The sequence below is a fragment of the Protobothrops mucrosquamatus genome, unplaced genomic scaffold (assembly GCF_001527695.2).
Source record: "Protobothrops mucrosquamatus isolate PMUCROS unplaced genomic scaffold, P.Mucros_1.0 scaffold70, whole genome shotgun sequence".
Lineage (NCBI taxonomy): Eukaryota > Metazoa > Chordata > Lepidosauria > Squamata > Viperidae > Protobothrops > Protobothrops mucrosquamatus.
In genome coordinates this window covers 10,500-36,098 of record NW_015386448.1, presented here as the reverse complement: position 1 = coordinate 36,098, position 25,599 = coordinate 10,500, and the positions used below count along the sequence as shown (strand labels likewise).

Below are 25,599 nucleotides of genomic sequence, written 5' to 3'. Positions count from 1 at the left end.
GAGGAAGATGAAATAGAGCCATGGATAGTTAGACTATGGAAAAAAGCTTGCTGACTTCTAAGCCAGTACATTTAAGCATTTAAGCCCAGAGACCTAACTAACTTGGGTTCTTGGAAGCTTACTGTCTTTAGAAGGCAGTGAAAAATGAGATATTGGACAAAATAAGTCTTTTCTCTTTTATGCTTTTGAGATGAAAGAACATTAAGCATCTCATGGTGCAAGTTTTCCTTGGATGAAATGGGTTGTTTCGTCTTGCATCTCTTATCATCTAGAGTCTGGCATAAAAAATAACAACAAAAAAATAAAACCTCTGTGAATCAGGTGTGAGAAAAGAGGTTCAGTGTGTTGGAGGTTGGTTTTCCTCCTTTGTGCCCTTTTTACTACTGTTACTGCTACGTAGTTTTACATAAGCATGTTTTATATATGTTTTGCAAAAAATAAAATTATGCAGTGGTTTAGATTGGAAGACAGAAATGTACTTTAGAGTATATGGGATTGCAAATATAGTGCCTATCTATAACTTCTTTTTTAAGGATTGCACAACAGCTGCATGATGCCAAAAAAAGGTGTGGCTATTTTCAAGCGTTGCAGACAGGTGCTACTTTGAGTGCATGCTTGGAAACAGATTTTTGCCTCATTTATTTATTTGGAATTTAAGTCAGATTTAATAATTTAACCCCGTGTTTCCAGTTTTATCCCAGTTTGATTTCTGTCTTTTTTCCCTGCTCGCCTCCCTGTTGTTGCATCTATCATTCAATTGCTGCTTTCTACTCACTATTGGTGGAAAATACATGATCTGCTCCTTTTCTCAGATTTGTTTTTTCAAGGTTTAAATTCCAAGAAGTCTCTTTAAAGTAAATTGAATGCACTTGAACTTGTTTTATGTATGTCAGTATAAATTCAGAACAGGGAACAGTCCATTTGCACCCCCTCCCAGAGCTTTGGCACCTAAAAAAATGTGTACTCTGTCTCTTGCTAAAGATTTTCAGCAGCAGCACCAGAGAGTCCTGCTTTGGTGGTTGTGGAAAGACAGTAGACATTTCATAGTGATAGATTTTTTTTCTAGAGCAGCCGTGCTCTTAATTATTCAGGTGAAGGGTAGATAAAGACTGCATCCAATTCCACAGTTGTATTTGTTATGTTAGCATGGCAGTGCTCTGAGGACCAAAGTATGTTCATGTGTGATAGAATGTTCTTCACTTGGTTGACTGGTAAATATATTTTATCTTAATCTTTTCAGCATTTTGACTTGTCCAGAGTTAGTACAGGTAGTCCTCCACTTACGACCACAATTGAGCCCAGAATTTATGTCACTAAGGGAGAAATTTGTTAAGTGGATTTTGTCCCATTTTATGACTTTTCTTCCCACATTTGTTAAGTGAATCACTGCAGTTGTTAAACTGGTAACACAGTTGTTAAGTGAATCTGGCTTCCCCATTGACTTCGCTTGTCAGAAGGTCGCAAAAGATGGCAACATGCTCTCGGGACACGGCGACCGTTATAAATACGATTCGGCTGCCAAGCGTCTGAATTCTGTTCACGTGCCCATGGGGATGCTGCAATGGTCATAAGTGTGGAAAATGGTCATAAGCCACTTTTTTCAGTGCTGTTTCAATTCAAATGGTCACTAAACAAACTGTTGTAAGTTGAGGACTACCTGTGGTTTGCTGAATTTCTGTTACAAAACTTTTGTTGGATCCGAGCTAAATTGTTCAGAACCTTCAGTTCCATTTTTATTCTGTCTCTGGAGTGCTTTATTTTGTTGTGGAAGTGGATTGTTGTATTTTTGGAAAGCAATATATAAAAGATGAGGATGAGGCTAATGATGGGAGCACCTGTATCTTGTGATAACTTCTGGGAAGGCTGCTCTTTATGAGACGTGAGGCACATTAATGTAAAGCGTATAACCCAAAGAGAGGTACAACTTTTTGCTGGATGATGAGGGGTCCTTGTCTCGTCTAACTGCACCTGTTGGCTCGGCTTTCTGCCTTCCTGAGCCATGATGCAGCTTCTGTTGAGTTTTTGTGGGTAATTGTTTTTACCTTGCTTGTGGATTGTGTGTTCTTGTCCTTAATGTTTTTGTGTTTTTATGCTGTGTTTACTTGTTGTAGCATGCCAGAGTCATGATTTTTGAGATGGGCAGATATATTAATTGGAGTAGAGTAGAGTAGAATAGAATAGAATAGGACCTTGGAGATCTTCTAGTCCAGCCCCCTGCTCAAGCAGGAGAACCTCCTATACCATCTCAGACTAGCTATTTCACTGGTTAATTGTCCTCACTGTCAGGAACTGCTATCATGTCTCCCCTTTTTCTTCTTTTCTTTACACTAGCCAAACCCAAGTCTTGCAGCTGTTCTTTGTATGTTTTAGTCTCCAGGCCTTTGATCATCTTAGTTGCTCTTCTCTGAACTTTTTCCAAGGTCTCAACATCTTTTTTATGATACGGTAACCAAAATTGGCTGCAGTATTCCAGGTGTGGTCTTACTAGGGTTTTATAAAGCGATACTAATACATCACGTGATCTTGATTCTATGCCTCTGTTTATACAACCCAGGATTGTATTAGCTTTTTTGGCTGCTGCTGCACACTGCTGGCTCATAGTCAAGTGATCGTCCACTAGGACTCCAAGGTCCCTCTCACAGTTGCTGTTTTTGAGCCAGATCTCGCCCAGTCTGTACTTGTTCCTTTGGTTTTTCCTGCCTAAGTGTAAGACTTTGCTTTTCTCCACATTGAAACTCATTTTGTTGGATAGGGCCCATTGTTCAAGTTTGTCAAGTTTGTTACCCCACTGCTTGCTTCTCTCCGTGTGGATGTAGTGCTGTTGAGGACTACTTGTTGAGTACTGTTTGCTGTCACCACCTTTCTGGAGAATGGAAAAGTTTGACCAGTCTTCCCCTTAATGCTGATTTGGAAGAGTGATAGGGGTCTCACGGCCTGTGCAACTTAGTTGTATAAACTGCATATAACAGTGATGATAGTAACACACGTGGAAAGCAAACTGAAGCCTCACTTTCTGGCTCTAGTTGCTCTGAGGTATCAATCAGACCAGAGAACCAGGAGCCGTGTCTTCTTTTGAGATGAACAGAGAAGCCAGCTCTGTTTTGATTTAAGAAGGAAAGTAACTGCAGATAAGAAGAAAATCTGTAAAACTTTCTTTTAGCTTGCCAGCCAAATGCTCCCAACAATTGCAGTGGGACACAATAAAGCTTTTAGCACTGATTTAAAAAAATAAAAATAAAACAAGCAGCATCTCAACAGTCTCTTGTAGAATTGTGGGGAGACCGGACCCAGATCTTGTAAGTGGGTCTGGAATCAGGTAGATTAGGATTGTATCAAATAAGCAAGAATTGAGTTGGCCAAAATCCCAATATGTTTCCAAAATAAAAGCCAGAGGCAGATTCTTTCAAGCAGGGAACAATTTCCAAATACAAGGTTCCATAGAGCAAAACAGCACACTTGAAAATAGAATAATCTGAAAACATTTTACATTACGTCTGAGAAATTTTGCTCCTCAAGCCGGGTGATCCTGACTAATTACTGCTTCCATAAATTGAAACTTTTGTTCATTGATCCCCTAGAGATTCCTGGCTCATACAATATAGCATCTTCTCTTGCCTTAGTCCTGTCATTCCCAGGTGCCCTGTCCATCTGGAGCCTCTCTGCCTTCTCCACACATCGGACGGTCACAATTTTCTGCTCATTGACTGTTTTCTTGACTCCCAAGTTAGACCCTCCTTCGCCTCTGGCCCCCAGAGAGGTTCACCTTCAGTCCCGCCTCAGTTCCTCCTGCTTTTTGCTTAGTCCTCTACTTCTGTAAACCAACCCCTCCCCCCCCCCCCCCCCCCCCCCCCCCCCGTAGCTGTTTACAGTCTCCATTTTGCTTACATTTTTCTAGCAATCTCTGTCCCTTTTCCAGATGCTCTTTTTCCAGGTGATCTGCCTCCCCCTTTGATGTCTCACGTTTACTTCCTTTTAAGAAAAGGTTTTTTGTTTTTTTTAACAATAAGGGGTAGAACTGAGGAGAACCTGTTGGGCAAGTCCAGACGAGTTTTTTTCCCTCTTTCCCCCATCTCCATTTTGTACTTTGAATTTTAAACTGATAAATAATCCCTGTTGTCTTACCTGGGCAAATCTGGACTTGTCTGTCTTGCCCTCCCACACGTTCCTAGGCATTGCATTTGTTTCTAAATCAGGGTTTCCTAAATGTTTTGCCATCACACCTCCCTTTACTCTAATCGTACGACCACAATTGAGCCCAAAATGTATGTTGTTAAGTGAGAAATTTGTTGTTAGTTTTATGGCTTTTTTTGCCACAGTTGTTAAGTGAATCACTGCAGTTGTTAAGTTAGCAACATGGTTGTTAAGTGAATCAGATTTCTCCATTCGCTTGTCAAAAGGTTGCAAAAAGGAATTGTGTGACTCTGGGACACTGCAACCGTCATAAATGCAAGTCAGTTGTGAAGCATCCAAATGTAAATCACATGACTATGGGGATGCTGCAACGGTCATAAGTGTGAAAAATGGTCATAAGTCACTTTTTAAAGTGCCGTTGTAACTTCAAATGATCACTAAACAAACTGTTATAAGTCAAAGGACCAAACTGAACAATAAAAACAAGGCAATGAAATTTTGGGAAAGGTGGATTTATTGTTGGCAGTGCACCTAAAAGATCCTCCTCTCCTCTCCTGGGCCCCGTTTGTACGCCCCTCCTTCCTTCCCTCCCCCCCCCCAAGGGAGGCACGCCTGACACTTTGGAGAAGTCGGTTCCAGGTGAAGAGGTGGACTCCATGGCCCAGAAACATCTTGTCAGTCTTGATCTGGCTGGCTGAACTTGGGAAGGGAAGGGCTCACGTCTTTTATGGAAGCAAACGGGAGTTTACCTTTTCACTGTATAGACAAATGGGTAAAACATCATTTGCTTTCAGGTCTGTGCTCAGAGATACAATTTATTGGATTTGCAAGGATAGCAGGGTTCAATTCCAATCTATGCTCTTTGAGAAAGTTAGAAAGGGGAAGATGACACATTTGTTTAAAAAAAAACCTTCCAACCTTGATGTTTGTGGGAAAGAATTATGTTTGAGTGCTGGGTGGGTGTGGCCCATTGGGTGGGTGTGGCCCATTGGGTGCGCGTGGCTGCCGTGGTAACGGCAGACTGGGTGGGTCTAAAAAGTTCAATCAATTCCAACTTTGCAAGATTTTTTTTTCCCACGAGAAGTTGAAATTGACTGAACCTTTTTTTTTTTTTTTTTTTGCACACAGCGCCGGAGGCCTAAAGCGAAAAGGATTTATAAAACCCAGCTGAAGGCCTAGGACTGGGGCGATGGCGCGCGTGCCCACAGAGAGGGCTCTGAGTGCCGCCTCTGGCACCCGTGCCATGGGTTCGCCACCACTGGCCTAGGATCCAAGCAGAAAACATTTAGTTGCCGCCCTTGTAATGTTTGGTGGTTTTTTTTCTTTTTCTTTTAGGCTTGTCCTGGATGTAGTCTCTGGCCCTCTGGTGGGCAGGGATCTTTGGTCTTGAAGCGAGAACTCTACCAATGGACAGTATGTCTATTACCAACACGCCGACCAGTAACGATGCTTGCCTGAGCATCGTTCACAGCTTGATGTGCCATCGACAAGGAGGGGAGAGTGAAACATTTGCAAAGAGGGCCATTGAAAGCTTAGTTAAAAAACTCAAGGAGAAAAAAGATGAACTGGATTCCTTGATTACAGCCATAACCACAAATGGAGCTCATCCTAGCAAATGTGTTACAATTCAGAGAACGCTGGATGGGAGGCTTCAGGTTAGTAGAAGCATATCTGGTGCTCTTATGTTCTTTATTTTATGTAGTGACAAAGAGATGTAGAGGAATGGACAATTGTCATGCTTGCCTATGACCCTGTGAATTGTGCTTATAGATGAGTGATGGCGGGTTTTTTGTAGCAATAGAGTATAAAACATAATGGCATTTCCTTCATATCCTGGATTTCTTACATCATTTTCACTCTAATTTTCCATTTTTCCATGATTTTCAATCTTTTTAGGTGGCTGGTCGAAAGGGCTTTCCACATGTAATTTATGCACGGCTATGGAGGTGGCCTGATCTTCACAAAAATGAACTCAAACATGTCAAATATTGCCAGTATGCATTTGACTTGAAATGTGACAGTGTCTGTGTGAATCCATATCATTATGAACGTGTTGTGTCACCTGGCATTGGTAAGTTTGTTCATAAATCCTTGTTAATTGTTGAAGTTAAATTAGAAATTGGGTTAGCTTTAACAACGGATTCCTGACCCCCCCCTACTTTCTGAGTAAGTTTTTTTTATTTGTGGTTACTTTGCATGGCAGTAGACTCCAGACTGCTAGAAAATATTCCTGCTGTTGGTCAACGGACCTTTCATTGTTATGAGGACGCAGATTATTGGTGGCAATATGCTGACTCTGTAAAACCGCTTAGAGAGGGCTGTAAAGCAGTATATAAGTCTAAGTGCTATTGCTATCTTTTCCTATTCTCTTTGGTTGTAGGAAAGATGTACCAGGAACACTGACAACCAGAAATAAGGTTGCAGTGCGTAGGTGCAATGTTAGTCATACCAGCAGCTTTTTTTCTTTCTTTCAAAGAAAGAAACATAAAACACCTGGGAGATACGCCAGAGAGAACATCATCTCTGCCAGTAAAATATTCCAGATTCTTTCCTGCCATTGTAGTGGGGAATTAGACAAATTTCTCCAAGTTATTTCTTCTCCCAGAGCTCCGTAGAGACAGACACACTTGATTTCCTTATGGCCTTGGATCCTCCGGTGTTCTTGAATTCTTTGCTTACCCTTATCTTTGCCTTGCAGTATTCAAGAGACCTTTTGTTTCATAGTTGTGGGTTTTAATGTTGCATCCTACTGCTGTTAGTGGTCAAGGCAGGTTTTGTGACAATTAAGCTGTGTTTTGCAGCCTTTAGGCTAAGTAGCCTTGATGATGTTGGAAAAGCTAAACATAGTCGGACCTAAAGAGTAGTTGGATGGAAGAAATCCTTGTAGGCTAGACTGAGAAATCAGAACACATTCTGAAAAAAAAAGCAGTGGCAAAATAGTTCAGTGTTAATACTAAGAAAGCCACATATCTGCCCACATAGTTTCAGGAGTCCTCTCAGTTCAAGGTAGTATGACAGTCGACTCAGATTTTGCTCACAGATTTCATGGTGCTTGTGGAAGACTCTTGAAAACTGTTTTGTCTCATGGACTTTATTTTGAATGTGGTGGATGGATCTTTAAACATTCCTTAAAGGTGGATTAGAAAAAAGTCTGACAATAAATGTTTGCATTGATAGAACGGAAGAATCAATTGGTCCCTTGTCCACCTTTGAGAGCTGTTGTTTAAAAAAAGTATTATTGTGATGGAACAATAAATAAATAAATATTGGATTTATTTATTATCATGGAATTGTATTCCAGAAATGGTAGCATAGAAAGACGGCTTCCAGTTTAATATAAAAATTTGCCAAGTAGAGAATTTAAGAACATAACAATTCATTTATTTAAACGGTCACCTATCTCAAAATAGTGACTAGGTGGTGTATAGGGATCAAAACAAGAAGTACAGCATGGAACACCCACAAAGGTAATGCAGTAACCTCAGTCACAAAAAATACATCCTCAATAGCAGCAGAAGCTCACCTAATCTCCTGACCGAAACACCTCAGGGAACAACCAGGTCTCCAGGCTTTATACAGAAGGAGCATTATTGTCACAGGCTCTTTTACCCATATCCTAAGTTAATGGGTTGCAAAACCCTGGAGAGTGAACAGAACCCTACACCTGGCCTCTAGGAAACACACCCACCTGAAGGGACCCCCCCCCCCCCCCNGACCCCCCCCCCCCACTATTTACCATGCCCACCCCCACCCCAATTCTGCCACAACTCCTGTTCCTCTACTCCAGGGGTGTCAAACGTGACATGTTGCGAGGTGTCATGACTTTTTTTTCCATTGCTGGCAATGGGGGTGGGCATGGCTTCATCCGGCAGTTTGACACCCCTGCTCTACTCCTTCTCTTAGCAAGCCCTACTTCTGGAGAAGAGTAACTGTTCTATTTGCCATAAGCTGTTTCAAGCTGTTTTAGTTTCCGCAAGCAAACACAAACCACCACAAACTCTCCCTACAACACTCCAACTCCACCATTACCACCCCCAGCTGCTTCTCTCTGCTCAGCTGTTACAGTGGCCGGGCTGGCTAGGGAGAGGGACAGGGCACCCAACAGCCCAGGTCCTGGCCATTTTGCAGCAGCCTATCCTCTCAGACATATTTACGTATTTCTGTTCATTTTTTGTTTAAACATTTGGATGGAAAAAATGTTTATTCACTGGTATTTAAAACTAGTCTAATTATTGTGTTTTTTCTCCTCTTTAAAGATCTTTCAGGATTAACTCTGCAAAGTTCTGGTAAGCTATACATAACATTTTATGCATTACAAACAACATGGAATCTTAAATTTAAAGCTACGTAAACATTGGAGAAACTATATTTTCTGCAGTAGAAAGAATAGCAAATTGTATTATGCAATTACATGAGTCACAAGGAAGTGTTCTGTCATATGAATGGCAGAGGAAGAGAAAATAAGATGTTATGATTGTTATACTTGTTTGTGTTCTTAAAGGAATAAAGAAAAATAACAGTATTGCCAATTACTGTTTGAGACCTTTAACTGGTTACTCATTTTATGCGATTAACATTGCCACCTGATGGACTTAAGTCAATAAAAAGTCTCTTTTCAAGAACTAAAAAAAATAGTTTATCAATCTAAATGAGATATCTGAACTCATAAATTTCTAATTTCTGGGTGTCCACTAATGCATTGTGTTAGATATACTTAAACCTGGAATAAATCCATTGAATAAGTCTGATCCATCCTACTGTGATTTACTTGGCTAATTAATTTATCTTAGCTGCTTTCTACATGCAGTTTCTTGTACACGTATAATTGATTTTGGGTTTATTATATTTCCAAACTGGGATTAAATCCCAACTGGGTTTTATTTTGTCATCAGGCTAGAATTAAATCCATTCCCGTTGACTACATTGAAAAAGTCCCCTGTATGCTAAATGACTTTCCTTTTTTTCCTAATAGGTTTGTGTGGGGAAGGTGCTGGCTCTGGGTTTATGTGCATAAGAGCTGGATATTGTCTGCTAATGGAATCGATTTTTGCTGATGTATAAGAGCTTTCAGCTTCTCCCATGCGCCCTCAGAGTCTCCTTGGGGGGGGGAATGGGGGAAGAAGAGGAGGAAGCCCATTTCTGCTCATTGAGTGTTGAATTTCAACATGTGTATCTGTAGCCACAGTAGGGCAACAATTCTGTGCCCGTCACAGGTTGCTTCTGTCGTCTTGCCAGTGACGGGCTTATTGTCTGCAGTTGTTAGAGAAGTTCATGCCTCTTGGATGGGGATGGGTGTTCTTAGTTTTTGTGATTATCTTTTTGACCTTGTCCTGATTTACACATTATTATTATTATTTTGGTTTTCCTGTACTGACGTAGTACACTGCGTATTTGGGCAAGATAAAGGTTATAAATAACTAGTTGCAAGTATAATCTATAGGGTCCAGAATAATTTCAATGTCCAAAAATTGCTAGAAATTCTTGACATAATCCCAAGAGCATGGATGAGAGAAGGATTATTTTGGTTCATTACAGTGGATTTTAATACTCATAAATAAGAAATAATTATTTTTTATTCTTTCAAAAAGATATTTATCATTTGGGACGTTTGTATCTCAAGTTTATTTGTGTACCCTGAGAACATTCTTCCACTTTATTCTAAATATCTCAAGCATATGATTATTTCACGTACTTCTAGTATCAACCTGCTTTTTTAATTAAAAAACTTTCCCAAATTCATTTATACTAGATACGCTTCTTTGTAATTTAAAATAATTCTTCTCTATCTGTGACTTCAAATGAAAATAGCTTTTCTTCCTTCAGTGGGTTTACAGCAGTTTGTGTATTTTTCTCCTTAATCTCTTAAACTTGTCTTTTATTACAGCGCCGGCTAGCATGTTAGTAAAAGATGAGTATGTCCATGAATTTGAAGGGCAGCCGTCGCTGTCCTCCGCCGAGGGCCACTCGGTCCAGACCATTCAGCACCCCCCCAGCAACAGAGCCTCCGCTGAGCCCTACAGTACCCCGGCTATGTTAGCGCCTTCTGAGTCTACTTCTGCCAGCACTCCCAGCTTTCCCAACATTCCTGTCCCTTCCACAAGTAAGAGAATGGCCACTGTGTGAAAATGCATGTTGTCTGTCCCACTTAATCAGACCATTAATATAAACAGATTAATAAAGGAGAATATTTGTAGCTCAGGGGTAAACAATATACCCCAATCAAGAAACTTGCAAAGAGGCCAACAGCAAACAGTGCAATCGAAGAATCTCTAAGACTATCCACCACCAACACTGACAGGGCAAGCCGCTAGAATGTAAACGGTGACGGGAAACAGCACTCCCGCCCTAGCACTGATGATGTTACCTAGTTTGGGTAATGAAACGTCTGCAAGAGAACAAGCCAGCTCAAGAGAGCACCCTGGGCCCCTCATAGAAATGGGTTACTAAATGAACTGAGAAACCATGGAGTCCTGGTTGATTATTATATCGTGTATATTAATTTTATAAAATTATAATTATATATAAATATAATTTGATTATATTGATGTATTTATTCTCATTGTGTTCTTTATCATTGTTTATTTTATTCTTATTATTTTACTTTTGTTTACATGCCTTTTCATTTTTCTTCCTTTTTTATTATTGTAAGCTGCCTAGAGTAGCATCCACGGTGAGATAGGCAGCTAATGACTTTAACAAATAAATAAATTACCATTAACTTAATGATAAAGATGATGGTTGTTACTTGATTCCTTTTATGGAAGAAGAGCTGTAATCCAGATTTATTTATTTATCCATTCATTCATTCATCCATCCATTTATTTATTTCATTTATGTACTGTTTCAGTCTGTCTGTGTGTTGGCAGCTTATAGTTGTTCATTATATAAAACATAACATGGGGGTGGAGAGGATGGGGATTCATACACATGTATACTGTATCTTGTATTGGGTGCAGATTCTAACCTCCAGATTTTGGCTTCTAGATTAGAAAGAATGTTTAGCTCTCAATGTCAGCATCAGAAAGAAAACTGTGGAAATCTGAACATTATGTTAACAAAGCAAGTTAGAAAACAGACCAGTGTTTAGGGAGATGGATAGTAGTTAGATAAATAGTGCTTTTTTTTCATCTTTTTTTAAACGTTTTTACAGTGTCTCCTACTTTGCATAATTCCGAAAGACTCCTTAGATCAAGAAAATAATTCCATGCTTCTACAAGTTTAATAAGAACCCCAGTGCCAAGCACTGTTTTTTTTTTATGTCTTTAATCCCAGGCCTAAGTAGATAAACAAAAATGGAGCAAACAAGATCTTATTTTGGATGCCAAGTAAGCACTCTAAGTAATAAAGGAGGATTGTGCTGGTGGCTTCTGTCCTGCCTTTTTGGTAGAGTGGTATTCAGCTTCTTTGTCCTTGCATCATATTATCTCGTTCACATTTATTACTTAGAATTCAGCAGCTACCTTAATGTGTTCAAATGTGTTTTATTGTGGTTTTATTACTGTAATCATAGTAAATGGCAGAAACTTCAGGCTTCCAACAGAATAGCCATTCATTTTTTAAAGCAATTGTGAACTGTTTTACATTTTGCCAGGCCAACCCACCAATATGTTGGCAGGTAGCCACAGTGATGGACTCTTACAGATTCCTTCAGGGCCTCAGCCAGGGGCACAGCAGAATGGCTTCACTGCTCAGCCAGCTACTTACCACCACAGTAAGTGAACTGTTTGCATTCCACTCCAGGGTTTAGTTTAGTTTAGCTTGCAGTCTTTTTCCTTGAAAAGAGATGGGAATAAACACATATTTTCTGTACCTTTTTTAGATAGTTCAGCAACTTGGACTGGCAGTCGTACCACAGCCTACACACCTACGATCCCCCACCATCAAAACGGACACCTTCAACATCATCCACCTATGCCTCATCCTGGACATTACTGTAAGCATGCACTATATTATTGTAGGGGTTGCTTAATTTGTGTAATTAAATCATGATTGCCAGAGAGACAGCAAGATGTAATGCTGAACTGAAATAACGAAGAAATATTTGGTCATCTATGAAGCTTTGTAACTTATCTCAGGCAAGTTAGTGGCCGGGTAATACTGAGTCATAATGTGGTTTGGGTTAGGACTTGTTGTGAATTAGCCCATTTGTGGCTTACAAAAAAAAAAAGCCTAGTTAATTCATGACATAGAGCAATGTATGAACTCAGCTACTGCCTTTTATATTAACAGGGTACAAATAGAATAACTTGGCAAAAGGCACGTGGAACTTTTTAGACAAAGTCATTTGGGATATAAATGTGTAACTTTTTTAAAAAAAATAATAAGAAAATACCACTGTCTTTCGTATCATTCCCAGAATTCAATCCCTTCAATCCCATATTCTTCTGTTTGGGAATTTGTAGAACTTATATAGAGAGTTTTTATAGAACTTTTATAAACTGGTCTAATTCTTTGATTAATATACTGGTCTGCAAATAATTTTGCCTTTAAACTATTGAGAAACCTTCACACCAAATGTGAGTTTATTTCTAAAGAGCATACTTAACATTAGGCACTGTAGATATAAACAGGCAGACCTCATCCTAGTTTCTGCTATGTTGCTGGTTTGCTATGCATATGAAATTGTCCTGTGCACAAAGGAGTTAGTTTCATCTCAGTCCAGGCCAGATATCAGGCTGGACGTTTGGTCCAAATGTATACCAAAACATTTTTGATGAAATGTTTTGGGCTGACAGCTTGAAAAAGCCAAAGACGTTATCAGTTACTAAGAGTTGTTAAGAAAAAAAAAGGTGTTGAAAAAAGCGGGAAGAGGGGTGGTTGGCATATTGCAGTGGTGGCGAACCTTTTAGCAACCGAGTGCCCAAACCGCAACCCAAAACCCATTTATTTATTGCTGCGTGCCGGGTGGGCGTGGCTGACTGGGTGGGCGTGGCCTCGGTGGTCACAACCATAATAAAAAAAACTTTGTTCCCAAGAATTTTTTTCCTAGCAGCCAGGCAGAAGAGCGGAGCCCCGGAGCCGTTTCTGNTCATGGGGGTGGCTTCTGCTGCTGCTCTGAATGGTCAGCAGGGAAGCAGGAGGAGGTGGAGGGGCAGCCGGGGGTCTGGAGCCGCCTCAGCTGCTCACTAGCAGCCTGAGGCAGCAGATTCGCGCACCAGCTGCCCCTTCTGCTTCCCTGCAGGGCTGACCAGTCAGAGCAGCAGCAGAAGCCACCCCCATCAGATCCGTCGAGTGGATGCACCCAGGCCAGGCAAAAGCTTTTTTCCAGCTATCCCAGAGCGATTTCTGCCCGCGCCAATGGGGCTCTGTGGCCAGTCCGCCATTATGCAGGACAGCCAGCATGCTGTGGCTGCTGACGGACACCGTCGGCCCCCATGCGCTCGCTGGCTTCTGTGTGGGGGGGGCGATAGTGTCAGGCAGCAGATCTGGAAGCAAAGCTCTGCTGACCATCCTCGCGCTGGTGGCGGCGGCTACGGGGGAAGGCAAGATCTGGCATGCGGGCACCCTTTGCCGCTACTGCCGCACATTGTCCCGCGTGCACCTCCGGGCGGGGAGGGGAGGGCGTCTGCCACAGCTCACCTTCCCCCGCCACTGCCCCAACCAGCGTGAGGATGGTCGGCAGTTTTGCTTCCAGATCTGCGGCTGGCCGGGCTTGGCAATGCAGGGATCACACCGCCGCCTCCTGCTTCTCTGTGCGGTCGGCCAGTCAAGGGGCTCAGAGCAGCCGCCGCCGCCGCCCCCGTCAGAGCCACCCTGTAGACAGGACCTGCACCAGGTGAGGGCTCCTTTCCGGCTGTCCAGGGGCTGTCTCCGCTCAAGCCGATGGGGCTGCACTGCGGAAGGGAGATGGCGGCTCTGATTTCACTCACTCTCCCGCCAAAACTGCTCCTTTTATACGTTCCCTCACCCCGCCCAGCTCTTGCAGCTGTTCCCGGACTGCGCGTGCGTGGAGAGGGGGAGGGGGAGGAGCCCAGAAATGGCGTGCGTGCCCACAGGAACGGCTCTGCGTGCCGCCTGTGGCACGCGTGCCATAGGTTCGCCACCACTGGCATATTGGATGCGTGGAGATTAAAGAGGTCTTGAGAATCGCTAGGAGAAAATGGGAAAAGAAAGCTGTGGGGCTGAAATGCTGGATATCCGTGACTAACAGGAGGGGTAAGTAAAGGAATCCCGAGAAGGTTAGGATGGGGGACAGGCAGCCGGTGGAAGCCAGGGACTTGGGCAGGAGCTAAATAGCACCTGGAAGGCACCGAAAAAAGATGGTGAGGTTGTGGGTAGACCAGCACACCAGTCACGGAACGGGGTGGGGGGGGGTGCCCCAGCCTTGCCTTGCTTTGCTCCAAAAGACCTTCTAGAGCAGGGCTGTCCAATCATGGCCACTTCTAAGACCTGTGGACTTCAACTCCCAGAATTCCCCAGCCAGCCTTGCTGGGAGCTGAAGTCCAGAAGGACACCCTTGCTCTAGATCTGTTTAATGTCAAGTCAGGACAACCAAAGTGTTCTAGATTTTGGTTATAGTGAGTCCCAGTCTTATTTTTTGGTGCAAATTATGAAAAACAGAGTGTGTGTTTGGCTTTTAAAACAAAACATATTTTCCATTTTGTATCCAGTTCTGTTATTTAGATTTATTAGACTTGGATAGGAAATAGTCTTTTAGAGATGGGAAAACCTGCAAGGACAATGGGTAAAAAGTATGACTTTTTCACTATTTTTTTTTTAAAGGGCCAGTTCATAATGAACTTGCATTCCAACCTCCAATATCAAATCATCCTGGTAGGTGCATTTGTTTTAATGAATATTCAGTTAAATGCTTATTCCACATTACAGAATTAAACGGGTACCTTGTGCCCTCTTTAAAATCCATCTTACCATTTTATCCACTCACATGTATGATACTCCTGTATTAAGGAGTGGGGATCCTCTGGTCTGCCAGCCAGTCTTGGTCTGTGGGTTCCTCACGTGTTTCTCGCCTCGGTTGCACCCCTTCCCCACAGGGGCAGCAGTCAGTCTTTTTTTTAAAAAAAGGTTCCAATGGGGGGGGGGGCTAAGAAGCCAAAATGGCTGTGGGGAGAGGCGTTCAAGGGGTTGCACTTTAGGAGAAGGGGGCGAGTAGGCCATTCCCTACAGTTTTCACTCCTCCACCCCCACCTAAAAAGCCCCCCCCCTCCCCGGTGCCTTCCGTCCATGTTCAGCAGCTTGGCTTTTTAAAAACCATTGTGTGATGGATGGAGATGTTTTTAAGCAATCGGGAGATGGTTCGGAGCTGTGGGGGAAAAAACTGGCCTAGAAAGCATTTTCCTTGTACTCGCTAACTCTTCCAGTTCTTGTAGTGCTGATCTTTTTTTTAACGAAGCCTCTCTTCTTCACCCTCGCCTCGCCTTCCCCTTCAGCTCCAGAATACTGGTGTTCAATTGCCTATTTTGAGATGGATGTTCAAGTGGGGGAGACGTTCAAAGTCCCTTCGAGCTGTCCAGTTGTTACTGTGGATGGATATGTGGACCCTTCAGGTGGGGACCGCTTTTGCCTCGGTCAGCTTTCCAATGTACATAGAACAGAAGCCATTGAGAGAGCCAGGTAGGTTTTGCGGGTCTGGGAAAGGAAGCCTCTGGCTGGTCCTTCGTTTTGGGGTGCTTGAAAGTGTGTCCTCCTGCTTAGGTGTACAGTAGTCCTTGCTTAAAGACCATTAGTTCAGTGATTGAAGTTACGACAGTGCCGAATGAATGGCCTTTACGACCGGGCCTGGAGGTTACAGCGCTTACGGTGCCTTTGGGACCCCTGCCCTCTGCTGCCCCCCCCTCCTGCCCGTTGTGCTTTTCCTCCTCCTCCTCCTCCTCCTCCTCCATCCTGCTGCTGCTGCTGAGGTGTGCCCAGCCTGGCCCTTCATCCTGGGAAGGAGCAGGTGGCCAAGGTCAGCGGTGGTGCAGGCTGGCCGGAAGGGGAAGGGCAAGGATGGAACGGAGATGGGTGGGTGGGGGGAGTTGAGAGGAGGGCAGGAGAAATAGGAGGTCATTGCCCAATGATGGTGCCGTCCTGGCCTAACGACCTCAGCCAGGACTACCAAAACTGCTGGGTGGTCACATGAGGTTTTACCTAATGACCACATCACTTAACAGTGGAAACTCTGGTTCCAGCTAGGGTCATTAAGTGAGGACTACCTATATACCTCTTATTTTGATATTCTTCACAATTGACTCTGCAGTATTCTTCCTCGGGTTCACTCATTTATCATGCCGTGTTTGTTTATCAATGATAGACCTGCCATTAATAATGTCCCCAAGGAAGATCAAGTTGGCGTTGATTCTTAATGACCACATAGACACATTTTCTTCAAGACGATCTGTCCCCAACTTGCCCACCAGGTCTTCCAACAGTGCCCTCATTGCGCCTGTAACTCAGTCTTTCCATTTCTTTCCATCTTTTTCTCCCTTCCACCTTTCCCAGCAATAAAGACTTCTCTAAGGGTAGGTCTTTGCGTGATGTACCCAAACAGCATAAAAGTACATTAAGCTCATGTCGGACTTAAAAAAAAATAAAAGAATAGAAATACCTTCGTCTGCCAATGTAATTATGATGTTGCTAGAGTTGGAGTTCCAGAGGGTTGATGCTATCGTTGGTCTGCTGAACTAAGGCAGGGGTAGGCAACCTTGGCCCTTTTATGACTTGTGGGCTTCAATACCCAGAACTCCTGAACCAGCCATGCTGACTCGGGAATTCTGGGAGTTGAAGTCCATGAGTCATAAAAGGTGGCCTACCCCTGAACCTAAGGGAACCTCCGAGCAGAACCTCTCCCCTACTTCTTCAAGAATGGAGAGATGGCTACTGCAAGGAAAGATGCCGAGGAAGTAATGAGATTAAGAAATGGAGTAAGTTCCACACAGACATTTCTGATTTGTATTCTACAATCATCACATCATAGGTTATGGGGATATGAATCTGCCTGGATATCCTATGTTATACGTTGAGTTATATCTATTCTGAGAGATCCCTTTTTATGTAATTAAAATTACCAGTTGCTGATTGTCTGGAGTGGTGCTTTTAATTAACAAATTGCACAAATGTTGAATTCTGGTGACCACACCAGAAGAGCGATGGATAAAATGTATTTGTTTTCATCCTTAATCAGCAATCTTTGCATTGTGTTCCTTTCTTGGCAATAATTTAATAATTCCACAGAACTTGATTTCGCTGTATTTAAAATCCTGTTGGATATATTTGATATACCGTGTTTCCCCAAAAATAAGACCCAGTCTTATTTTTATTTTATTTTAATTTTTTCCTCCAAAAGAGGCACTAGGTCTTATTTTCAGGGGTGGGGTGTCTCTTCCATTCACCTCCGGCACCGCCAGCACCCCCCCCCGGCCGGCCCACTCCTTCTGCAGCCGAAGGAGCAGCTTCATTCTGCAGCTGAGAATGGAGCTCCCGCCTGCATTTTGCACTCGGAGGCCTTTCTGGGAGGCTGCTGGAGCCGATAACCGAGCTACGGATTGAATCCATAGCTCGCTTCTCGGCTGCAGAATGAAGCTGCTCCTTTCAGCCGCAGGCGATGCAAGCGTCAATCCATGGGAGGCCTGGCTGCAATCGTAGCTCCACTCCCGCCCTTGCTTGGTTTCTAGGTGTGCACCTTGCCCAAAACTAGGGCTTATTTTGGGGTAGGGCTTATATTTGGCCCATCCCCCCAAAATGGAGCTAGGCCTTACTTTCGGGAAAACATGGAACATCTGACTCTGTTAAGTGAGTCCTTATGATGCCCAACTGTGACCTCAAAAAGGTTTATGAAAATCAAAATAAGTGGAAAGGTTTTCCATTATAGAATCTTGTTATAAAATAAATTATTGTCCCATTTTTCTACTCAGACTTGCCTTACACAGGCATCGTTAGCCATGGTTTCTGCACCACCAAACAGATCTCTTGCATGTGTGAATTGATTATTCCAAGTGTGATTCATTGCTAGAAGTAAATCAGACATTCAGTTTGTTTTCGACTTATGACCACAGTTGAGCCCAAAATTTCTGTTACTAAGCGAGATACTTGTTAAGTAAGTTTTGTCCCATTGTAAGTCCTTTTTTTGCCACCGTTGTTGAGTCACTGCAGTTGATAAGTTAGTAACCTGGCTGTTAAGCGAATCCTTTGCTTGTCTGAATTTCACAAAAGGGGATCACATGACCCTGGGACGCTGCAACCGTCATAAAGACGAGTCAGTTGCCAAATGTCTGAATTTTGATCACGTGACCGTGGGGATGTTGCAATGGTCATAAGTGTGGAAAATGGTCATAAGTCACTTTTTTCAGTGCTGTTGTAATTTCAAACGGTGTCACCAAATGAACCATTTTAAGTTGAGGAGGACCTGTAGTTTCTTTCAAAGGAATTGGTGCATCTGCATAGCAATCTTGAAACACGGAGCAGGGAGGCCCTGCCTAGGGCTATGGGCACGTCATCTGAGTGCGTCAGTAAAGACCCACTTGGTAAATAGGCTTCTGATTCTTCGTTATTTAATACAGGCATCTTGTCCGGAACATAAGCTAGCAATAGGCTTCATGTAGTTGGACGTGTTTTGAGTTCACTCGTCTTGAAAGTCATTCCTCAAAAAAACCTCAAAATATACTTCCACCACTTCTCTTGCTGCTGAAGTGGCCTCGCTCTTATCTTGAGCCTGCCTGCCGCTGTTCAGGGTCTCCTGAGTCTTTGCTTATTCCTTGGTTAAAATATCACAGCAGGGCCTTAGGTCACAACTCCTTGGACCTAGTGCAAGTACACGGCTTTCTTTCTTTTTCTTTCTTTCTTTCTTTCTTTCTTTCTTTCTTTCTTTCTTTCTTTCTTTCTTTCTTTCTTTCTTTCTTTCTTCTTTCTGTCTGTCTGTCTGTCTGGCTGGCTGGCTGGCTGTCTGTCTGTCTGATTGTTTTTCTAATGGTTACCCCAAACTGACTTGTGGCCGATCCACTGGACTGCAACTGTCAAAATTCTCAACTAAGGGTAGCTGTAACAGGCACGCAGATTTTAAAGGGGTTTTGTACACTGAAGCCTTGATTCTAATGGGGGGGGGGTATCATTAGATAAATCTATGCCATCTTCCTGTGTTTGGGGTAAAGGCAGGCCTTGTTCTTAAGACACTCAGTCTTCAGAGAGTTTGCACAACTGCTTAAGAGCGATTGATGTTGAAACCAAATAAAACTGATTTGTCAATTGTTCATTTTTTCCCACTTTACTGAATCATGTTATTTTTTTCCCTCTATCAGGTTGCATATAGGTAAAGGTGTACAACTGGAGTGTAAAGGTGAAGGCGATGTCTGGGTTCGGTGCCTCAGTGATCATGCTGTTTTTGTTCAGAGTTACTACTTGGACCGAGAAGCAGGACGAGCCCCAGGCGATGCAGTTCACAAAATTTATCCTAGTGCCTATATCAAGGTTTGTTAATAAAATAATCCTGGATTTTAAAGTTGTAATAACAGGAATCATTTTAATGCTCTAGTTCTGGATTGGTGGTGCTAAGAGTCTTCCGTTACAGTTTTCTCAGGAATGGTTTTGTGTCATTTGGTTCCTAAGCTATCAGTGTATCTTTGCTGCTTTCAAATCAAGGCTAGATACGTTTTGAAGCCAGAAGCGTAGGCGCTTCGTGCTCAGCACACATAATAGAAAAGGGATTTTGCAGTGCTGTAAAGAACTTTATTTTTACGATTTGGATAAATCAAGAGGCTCTTGGATGTTTTCTAATAGAAGCAATTAGGTTAAACCTTCTTCAAAATCACAAAAAGTTGGGTTCTTCAGGCGCCAAATATAGCAGCTTGCAAGTAGCATGGGTAGAAGGGTGAATGCAGAGAAGGGAAGGTGACTGTAAAACCATGTAATTGTTCTTCAATTAAAATAGCCAGGGGGAGGGAAGTAACATGGAGTCAGTGGTTGAACGTAATCCCCACGTTTCGTGTTGTTTTTGCTTTTACATAGGCCACTATCCTATGCGTGTTTGGTCTGAAGATTCACACAGTAGTCCTCAATTTACAGCAGTTCATCTAGTGACCGTTCAAAGTTACAGTGGCACTGAAAAAAATGATTTATTACAATTTTTCACATTTAATAACTGTCGCAGCATACCTATGGTTGCACGATCAGAATTCGGACGCTTGGCAACTGGCATCATATTTATGACAGCTGCACTGTCCCGGGGTCATGTCATTCACTTTTTGCATCCTTCTGATGAACAAAGTCAATGGGGAAGCCTGATTCACTTTATAACTGTGGCAAGAAAGGTCATAAAATGGGGCAAAATTCACTTAACAAATGCTTCTTAGCAAGAGAAATTTTGGCCCCATTGTGGTCATAAGACGGGGACTACCTATACTTCCATTTGCCCTGGGTCAATTCACTTAGGTTTGCATCCCACTCTTAGGAGCATAAACAGGTGGGACACGTTCAGAGCCGTTCATCCATAGGAGGCTCCAAGTCTCTCTCGGCTTGACAGGTAGCAGAAGCATAGAAATAGTTGCCACTCGAAGCAGATACCCCCCCACCCCCCACCCACGTTGGCTTTACAGTAGGTCCTGCTTGATTCTTAATTATTGTATTCCTTCTCCAAATACAGAGAATTCATGCAGCCAAAGACACTTTAATCTTAAAAGGGATGAGAAAGCATGATAGCATCGGTATTTTTTTAATTTAAGCCCTGAGGTCATCAGCCCCTGCACTGGGTTTCGTGGTCGCCCGGTGACCACTTTAGGTAGTGGGGCTGTTTTCCCCCTAACTCGCTTGGGCTCTGTTTTCGAGATAGCTTCCGCTCTGCAGTAATGCTGCTTCTTTTTAAGGTATTTGATTTACGCCAGTGCCACCGCCAAATGCAACAGCAGGCTGCCACAGCACAGGCCGCAGCTGCTGCTCAAGCTGCCGCTGTGGCAGGAAACATCCCCGGGCCAGGATCTGTCGGAGGAATTGCTCCAGCCATCAGTAAGTACTCAGTGAAATAGGTCATCCCTCGGTATATCTTTAAATGCTTTCAGCAGAAAAAAGGAAATTCAGAGAATTGCATCAGGCATTCCCAAATTTAAGAATTCTGCATTTCTGGTAGTTTAAAATCCAAAACACATTTTAGTTTCCAAGTATACTTGTAAGTTAGGATTTAAAGCTGCTTATTTCTGTTTGTTTCCCCCCCCCCCCCTCTATTTGCTCAGCACGCTTACCTTCCGGATGGCAGCCCTTGACTTAGAACCAGTTGCCTAGCGACTGCTTGGAGCTGCAATAGGTCTACTTGGGGGTCACTTACGACCCAGATTCAAAGTCCTAACGGTTGTGCCCCCCACAACCCGCCACCTTGTGTGTGGCCACAAGACTGCACTTTGATTGCTTGGCAAGCTGCCCCAGTTTATGGCATCCCTTGGTCAGATAACCGTTGTGTAAGAAAGTGGTTTGTTGAACCATCACAAAAAAGGTGGTAAAATTGGCTTAATCACGTGACTGACCCTCTTTACAACTGTCACAAATTACGATTGGAAGCTGCATTGCAGTCATTAACTCTAGGATTACTGTATAACTTCACTCAATATAATTATGATTAATCAAACCATGATTTGCAGACCTCCAACCTGTATAAATGGAGAATGCAAGGAGCATCATGAGGAACCTCCTTTTTTGAAGAATCTTGAGGTCTGAAATGCAGCTGTGCTATTAATTACTCCTTAAATGCTCCCTGAATTATAGGCTCAATGAAATAGAGGTTAGTTAACTAGACCAAGAAATTGAGGTACATTTTGGAAGAAGTGACAATCCGCTCCCATAAAGTTTTAAAAGAAACTAGAGATATTCATATAATCACAAGGAGTTGAGCTTTATTTAAGAGAGGCTGCATCTTTACTGGGATATATAACAAGCTTTTTTTTTCCTAACAAGATGCTTGAAAATCTCAATGTTTTATTTATCTAAATTTATTACCTGCCCAACTCCAATGGACTGTATTTTCTTTCTGTTTCTAATGCTGGGATATGTAGCATACACACATGCGTGTGTGCACACACAAAGTTTTAAACAAAATACTTGAAAATGTCCAGGTCTTGTTTATACGTTTCTTTAATTATTTGAATTTATTAGCTGCCAAACTCCAAAGGGCTTTATTTTCTTTCTGTTTCTAAATTACAATCTGAACAAACCAAAAGTTGTAGAGGGATGAAGCACCTTCTTCTAAAATTGGGTTGGTGCCAGCACCTGGTTTGATGAAAGATGTTGATAAAAAGAATGTTTAATATCCCTGTTCTGCATTAGGTTTGTCGGCAGCTGCTGGAATTGGCGTGGACGACCTCCGGCGTCTGTGCATCCTCAGGATGAGCTTTGTGAAAGGATGGGGGCCCGACTACCCACGCCAGAGCATCAAAGAGACTCCCTGCTGGATTGAGATCCATCTACATCGCGCCCTCCAGCTCCTGGACGAAGTCCTCCACACCATGCCCATCGCAGATCCCCAGCCCTTAGACTGAGACCGCACAGCTGTGAGCCACGACGGAGGAGCGAGGAGGGTGGATTGTAAAATACCATTTTGTTTATTACGGGAAGATATATTTTACTTCCATTCTGCTTAATCTCTTAACCAGGTTTTAAAGAGAAAAATGTCTTTGCCACCTTGCTCTCAGCAGAAAGAAGCTGAACTTGTAACTCCAGCTAGTTCACACCTTCAGACCTTTGGTGGGCTACTTGTGGAAAGCTGTCACCAGCCAGAAATTTTTTAGATGGTGATCGGGCGGGATCACTGCTGCGTCTGCTTCTTGGACATCTCATTGATTCGTGTGAGCTTCTCAGAACAGTGGGGAGCTCACGCTGAACGATCCTATGCATTTCAGGGAACCTGGAGGGGGGGGCCTCACTTATGCAGCCACCCAACTTGTCCTTGCTTGAGTCCAGTCCAAATGAGCAAAATCATGTTGATTATTCTAAAGGGAGGATTCTGATGCTCTGCTCTACTGGGCACCGGGGCATGTCTCATCAGGAGTTTTTTATGTAAAATTTTTATGTATGCCTATTATTTTAAAAATGCACTAAAACTGGGATGGGCTTCAGAGCTGGTATCAATTTTAAAGGCAACGTGAAACAAATCAGTAAAATTGTCTACTAAATTCAGTAGTGAAACGTCTGCATTCTACATTCCCAACCGATTTTAACTTTTACCAGCATGGAACTTAAAATACACTTGAGCAATTAATTGGGATAGCGTGAATCTGCTTTACTGAACTTGGCGTGCCATCTCAGACTTCTTAATCATGTTTATGGTTGTACCGCTGAAAATCCAGATTTTATATTTTTCAAAATTTCTACTCAGGGCAAGCTGGCAAACTTGTTTTTATACTTCTCGGTTATTTTAAGCTGTTTATCTCATCAACGATCTTATCTATTTGCATTGACTTTGTATAGAGAATTTCAAGTAGAAGTTGCAAATGTAATGGCTGTATGACAGATGCATTATGCTTCTCTAGTTAATAAAACTATTAGAAAACTCTCAGCACCGGTAAAGTGATGAACTTCACCTTCTGAATCTGGAGCTCTGAATCTGTTTGCCTTTGGGGATGGAAACAAGCCATAGGGAGTGTTTCTTGCAGCATCCATTTTGGATGTGTGTTTGCTGACATATTGTCTTCTCTGAGTACAGGTAGTCCTCGATTTACAGCCATTCCTTTAGTGGCCATTTGAAGTTACAACAGTGCTGAAAAAGTGACTTACAATCAGGCCTCATATTTTGCAGCATTGCCATGGTCAGAATTTGGACACTTGGCCACTGGAATATATTTTTGACAGTTGCAGTGTCCAGAGGTCATGTGACTGTCATATCATTTAGAATGGAGTGGAGTGGAGTGGAATCTCAGGGTTGAAATGAGGGGTCCTTGGTAGAAAGCAGAGCAGAGCTGGAAGGGACCTTGGAGGTCTTCTAATCCAGCCCCCTGCTCAAGCAGGAGAACCTATACTATTTCAGACAGGTGACTGTCTAGTCCAGGGGTAGGCAACCTTGGCTCTTTTATGACTGGTGGACTTCAACTCCCAGAATTCCTGAGCCAGCATGCCTCAGCTTGGAAACCTCTTTCCCCTCAGCATGGCTGGCTCAGGAATTCTGGGAGTTGAAGTCCACGAGTCATAAAAGAGCCAAGGTTGCCTACCCCTGGTCTAGTCTCTCTTCTTAAAAACCTCCAGCGATGAAGCACCCACGATTTCTGGAGGCCAGCTGTTCCATTGGTTAATTGTCCTCACTGTCAGGAAGTTTCTCCTTGATTCCAGGTTGCTTCTCTCTTTGGTCAGTTTCCAACCATTGTTTCTCGTCCTGCCCTCTGGTTCTTTGGAGAATAACATGACCCCCTCTTCTTTGTGGCAACCCTCAAATACTGGAACGCTGCTATCATGTCACCTCTGTTTCTTCTTCTCTTTAGACTAGCCATACCCAAATCCTGCAGCCGTTCTTCATATTTTTTTAGTCTCCAGGCCTCTGGTCATCTTAGTTGCTCTTCTTTGAACTTCTTCCAAGGTCTCAATATCTTTTTCGGGATATGGTGACCAAAATTTGCAACCTTCCCAACTGTCTCTCCTGACCAAGTCAATGGGGGAAGCCAGATTCACTTTAGAACTGCATGATTCATGTATCAACTGCAGTCATTCGCTTAACAATCTTGGCAAAAATTTCATATTAGGGGTGACTTACTCACCACCTTGCTTATTCTGGTCCCAATTGTGGTCATAAATCGAGGACTACCGGTAGCTGCAGCAGAAGAACACAGTATACTGGCTGACAGGGTTTTTTCCCAACCTCACAGCCAACAGTTGTAAAGAGAGGGAGGAGATGGACCCGATCCGAAAGAGGAGCCATCATCCCCTGCCTTACCTCATCATTGATCCTGGACTCTCCTACCCGCTATATGGCTCTCCATTCATCTGACAGTGTCTTCACCTTATTGAGAAACATGAACAATTTGGAACCTTCTTGTAATTGCAACATTTAATCAGGAAAGGAACCAAAAGAGAGCCAATTCTTTTTCATGTAAAAAAATTGGGAAATTTTGAGAGCTTTCATATTGAGAAAGCCCAGCTGTGGCATAAAGACATTAGTTATTCAAGAACCAAAGAATGGTTTTCTTCAGAACTGTCATTCATATGCAAATGTATGCAGTTGTGATTGAGTAGTCAATTAAAACTCATACGGTTAATAAAAGATTTGTTTAATTAGGTGGCAGCCCAATGGAAATTAATTAATGCAGCATACTCCGCATTCGTTATTTCTAAAGTGCTGTAGTCCCCAGCCCCACTGCATGTAGTATGAAGTATGGCTTTGCTTATCGAAGTTTTTGCACTTCCTAGAAGGGATATTAGCCTTTGTCTTAACATACAAGTGCTTTTTTTAAAAAAAAGAGTGTGTGCAAAATGATCAGGCTGTCCCAGATTTTGCACTTCAGAATTTGCACTAGTTGTGAATCACCCCCACTGGACATGGTGTTTGATCTGCAGCCTTTCCAGAACTCA

General features: G+C 42.8%; 1 protein-coding gene across 1 annotated transcript; it reads left to right on the top strand.

The window, feature by feature from the left end:
• The first annotated feature begins 5,454 nt into the window (after positions 1 to 5,454).
• On the top strand, positions 5,455 to 23,599 carry SMAD4 (SMAD family member 4). The gene is made up of 11 exons (XM_015812140.1): positions 5,455 to 5,786; positions 6,028 to 6,202; positions 8,388 to 8,417; positions 10,016 to 10,231; positions 11,723 to 11,842; positions 11,951 to 12,064; positions 14,854 to 14,904; positions 15,522 to 15,705; positions 19,365 to 19,533; positions 20,925 to 21,063; positions 22,372 to 23,599. The coding sequence occupies exons 1-11, from the start codon at positions 5,538 to 5,540 to the stop codon at positions 22,581 to 22,583; spliced, it is 1,659 nt and encodes a 552-aa protein (XP_015667626.1). The 5' UTR covers positions 5,455 to 5,537; the 3' UTR covers positions 22,584 to 23,599.
• Positions 23,600 to 25,599: the final 2,000 nt, after the last annotated feature.

What these genes read in the sequence shown, in the direction of transcription:
- SMAD4 (XM_015812140.1), top strand. Translation starts at nt 5,538, where the DNA reads ATGGACAGTATGTCTATTACCAACACGCCGACCAGTAACGATGCTTGC. An exon ending in GCCTCATCCTGGACATTACT is followed by an intron (nt 12,065 to 14,853) that starts GTAAGCATGCAC and finishes TTTTTTTTAAAG; the next exon opens with GGCCAGTTCATAATGAACTT. An exon ending in TCCAATATCAAATCATCCTG is followed by an intron (nt 14,905 to 15,521) that starts GTAGGTGCATTT and finishes CTTCCCCTTCAG; the next exon opens with CTCCAGAATACTGGTGTTCA.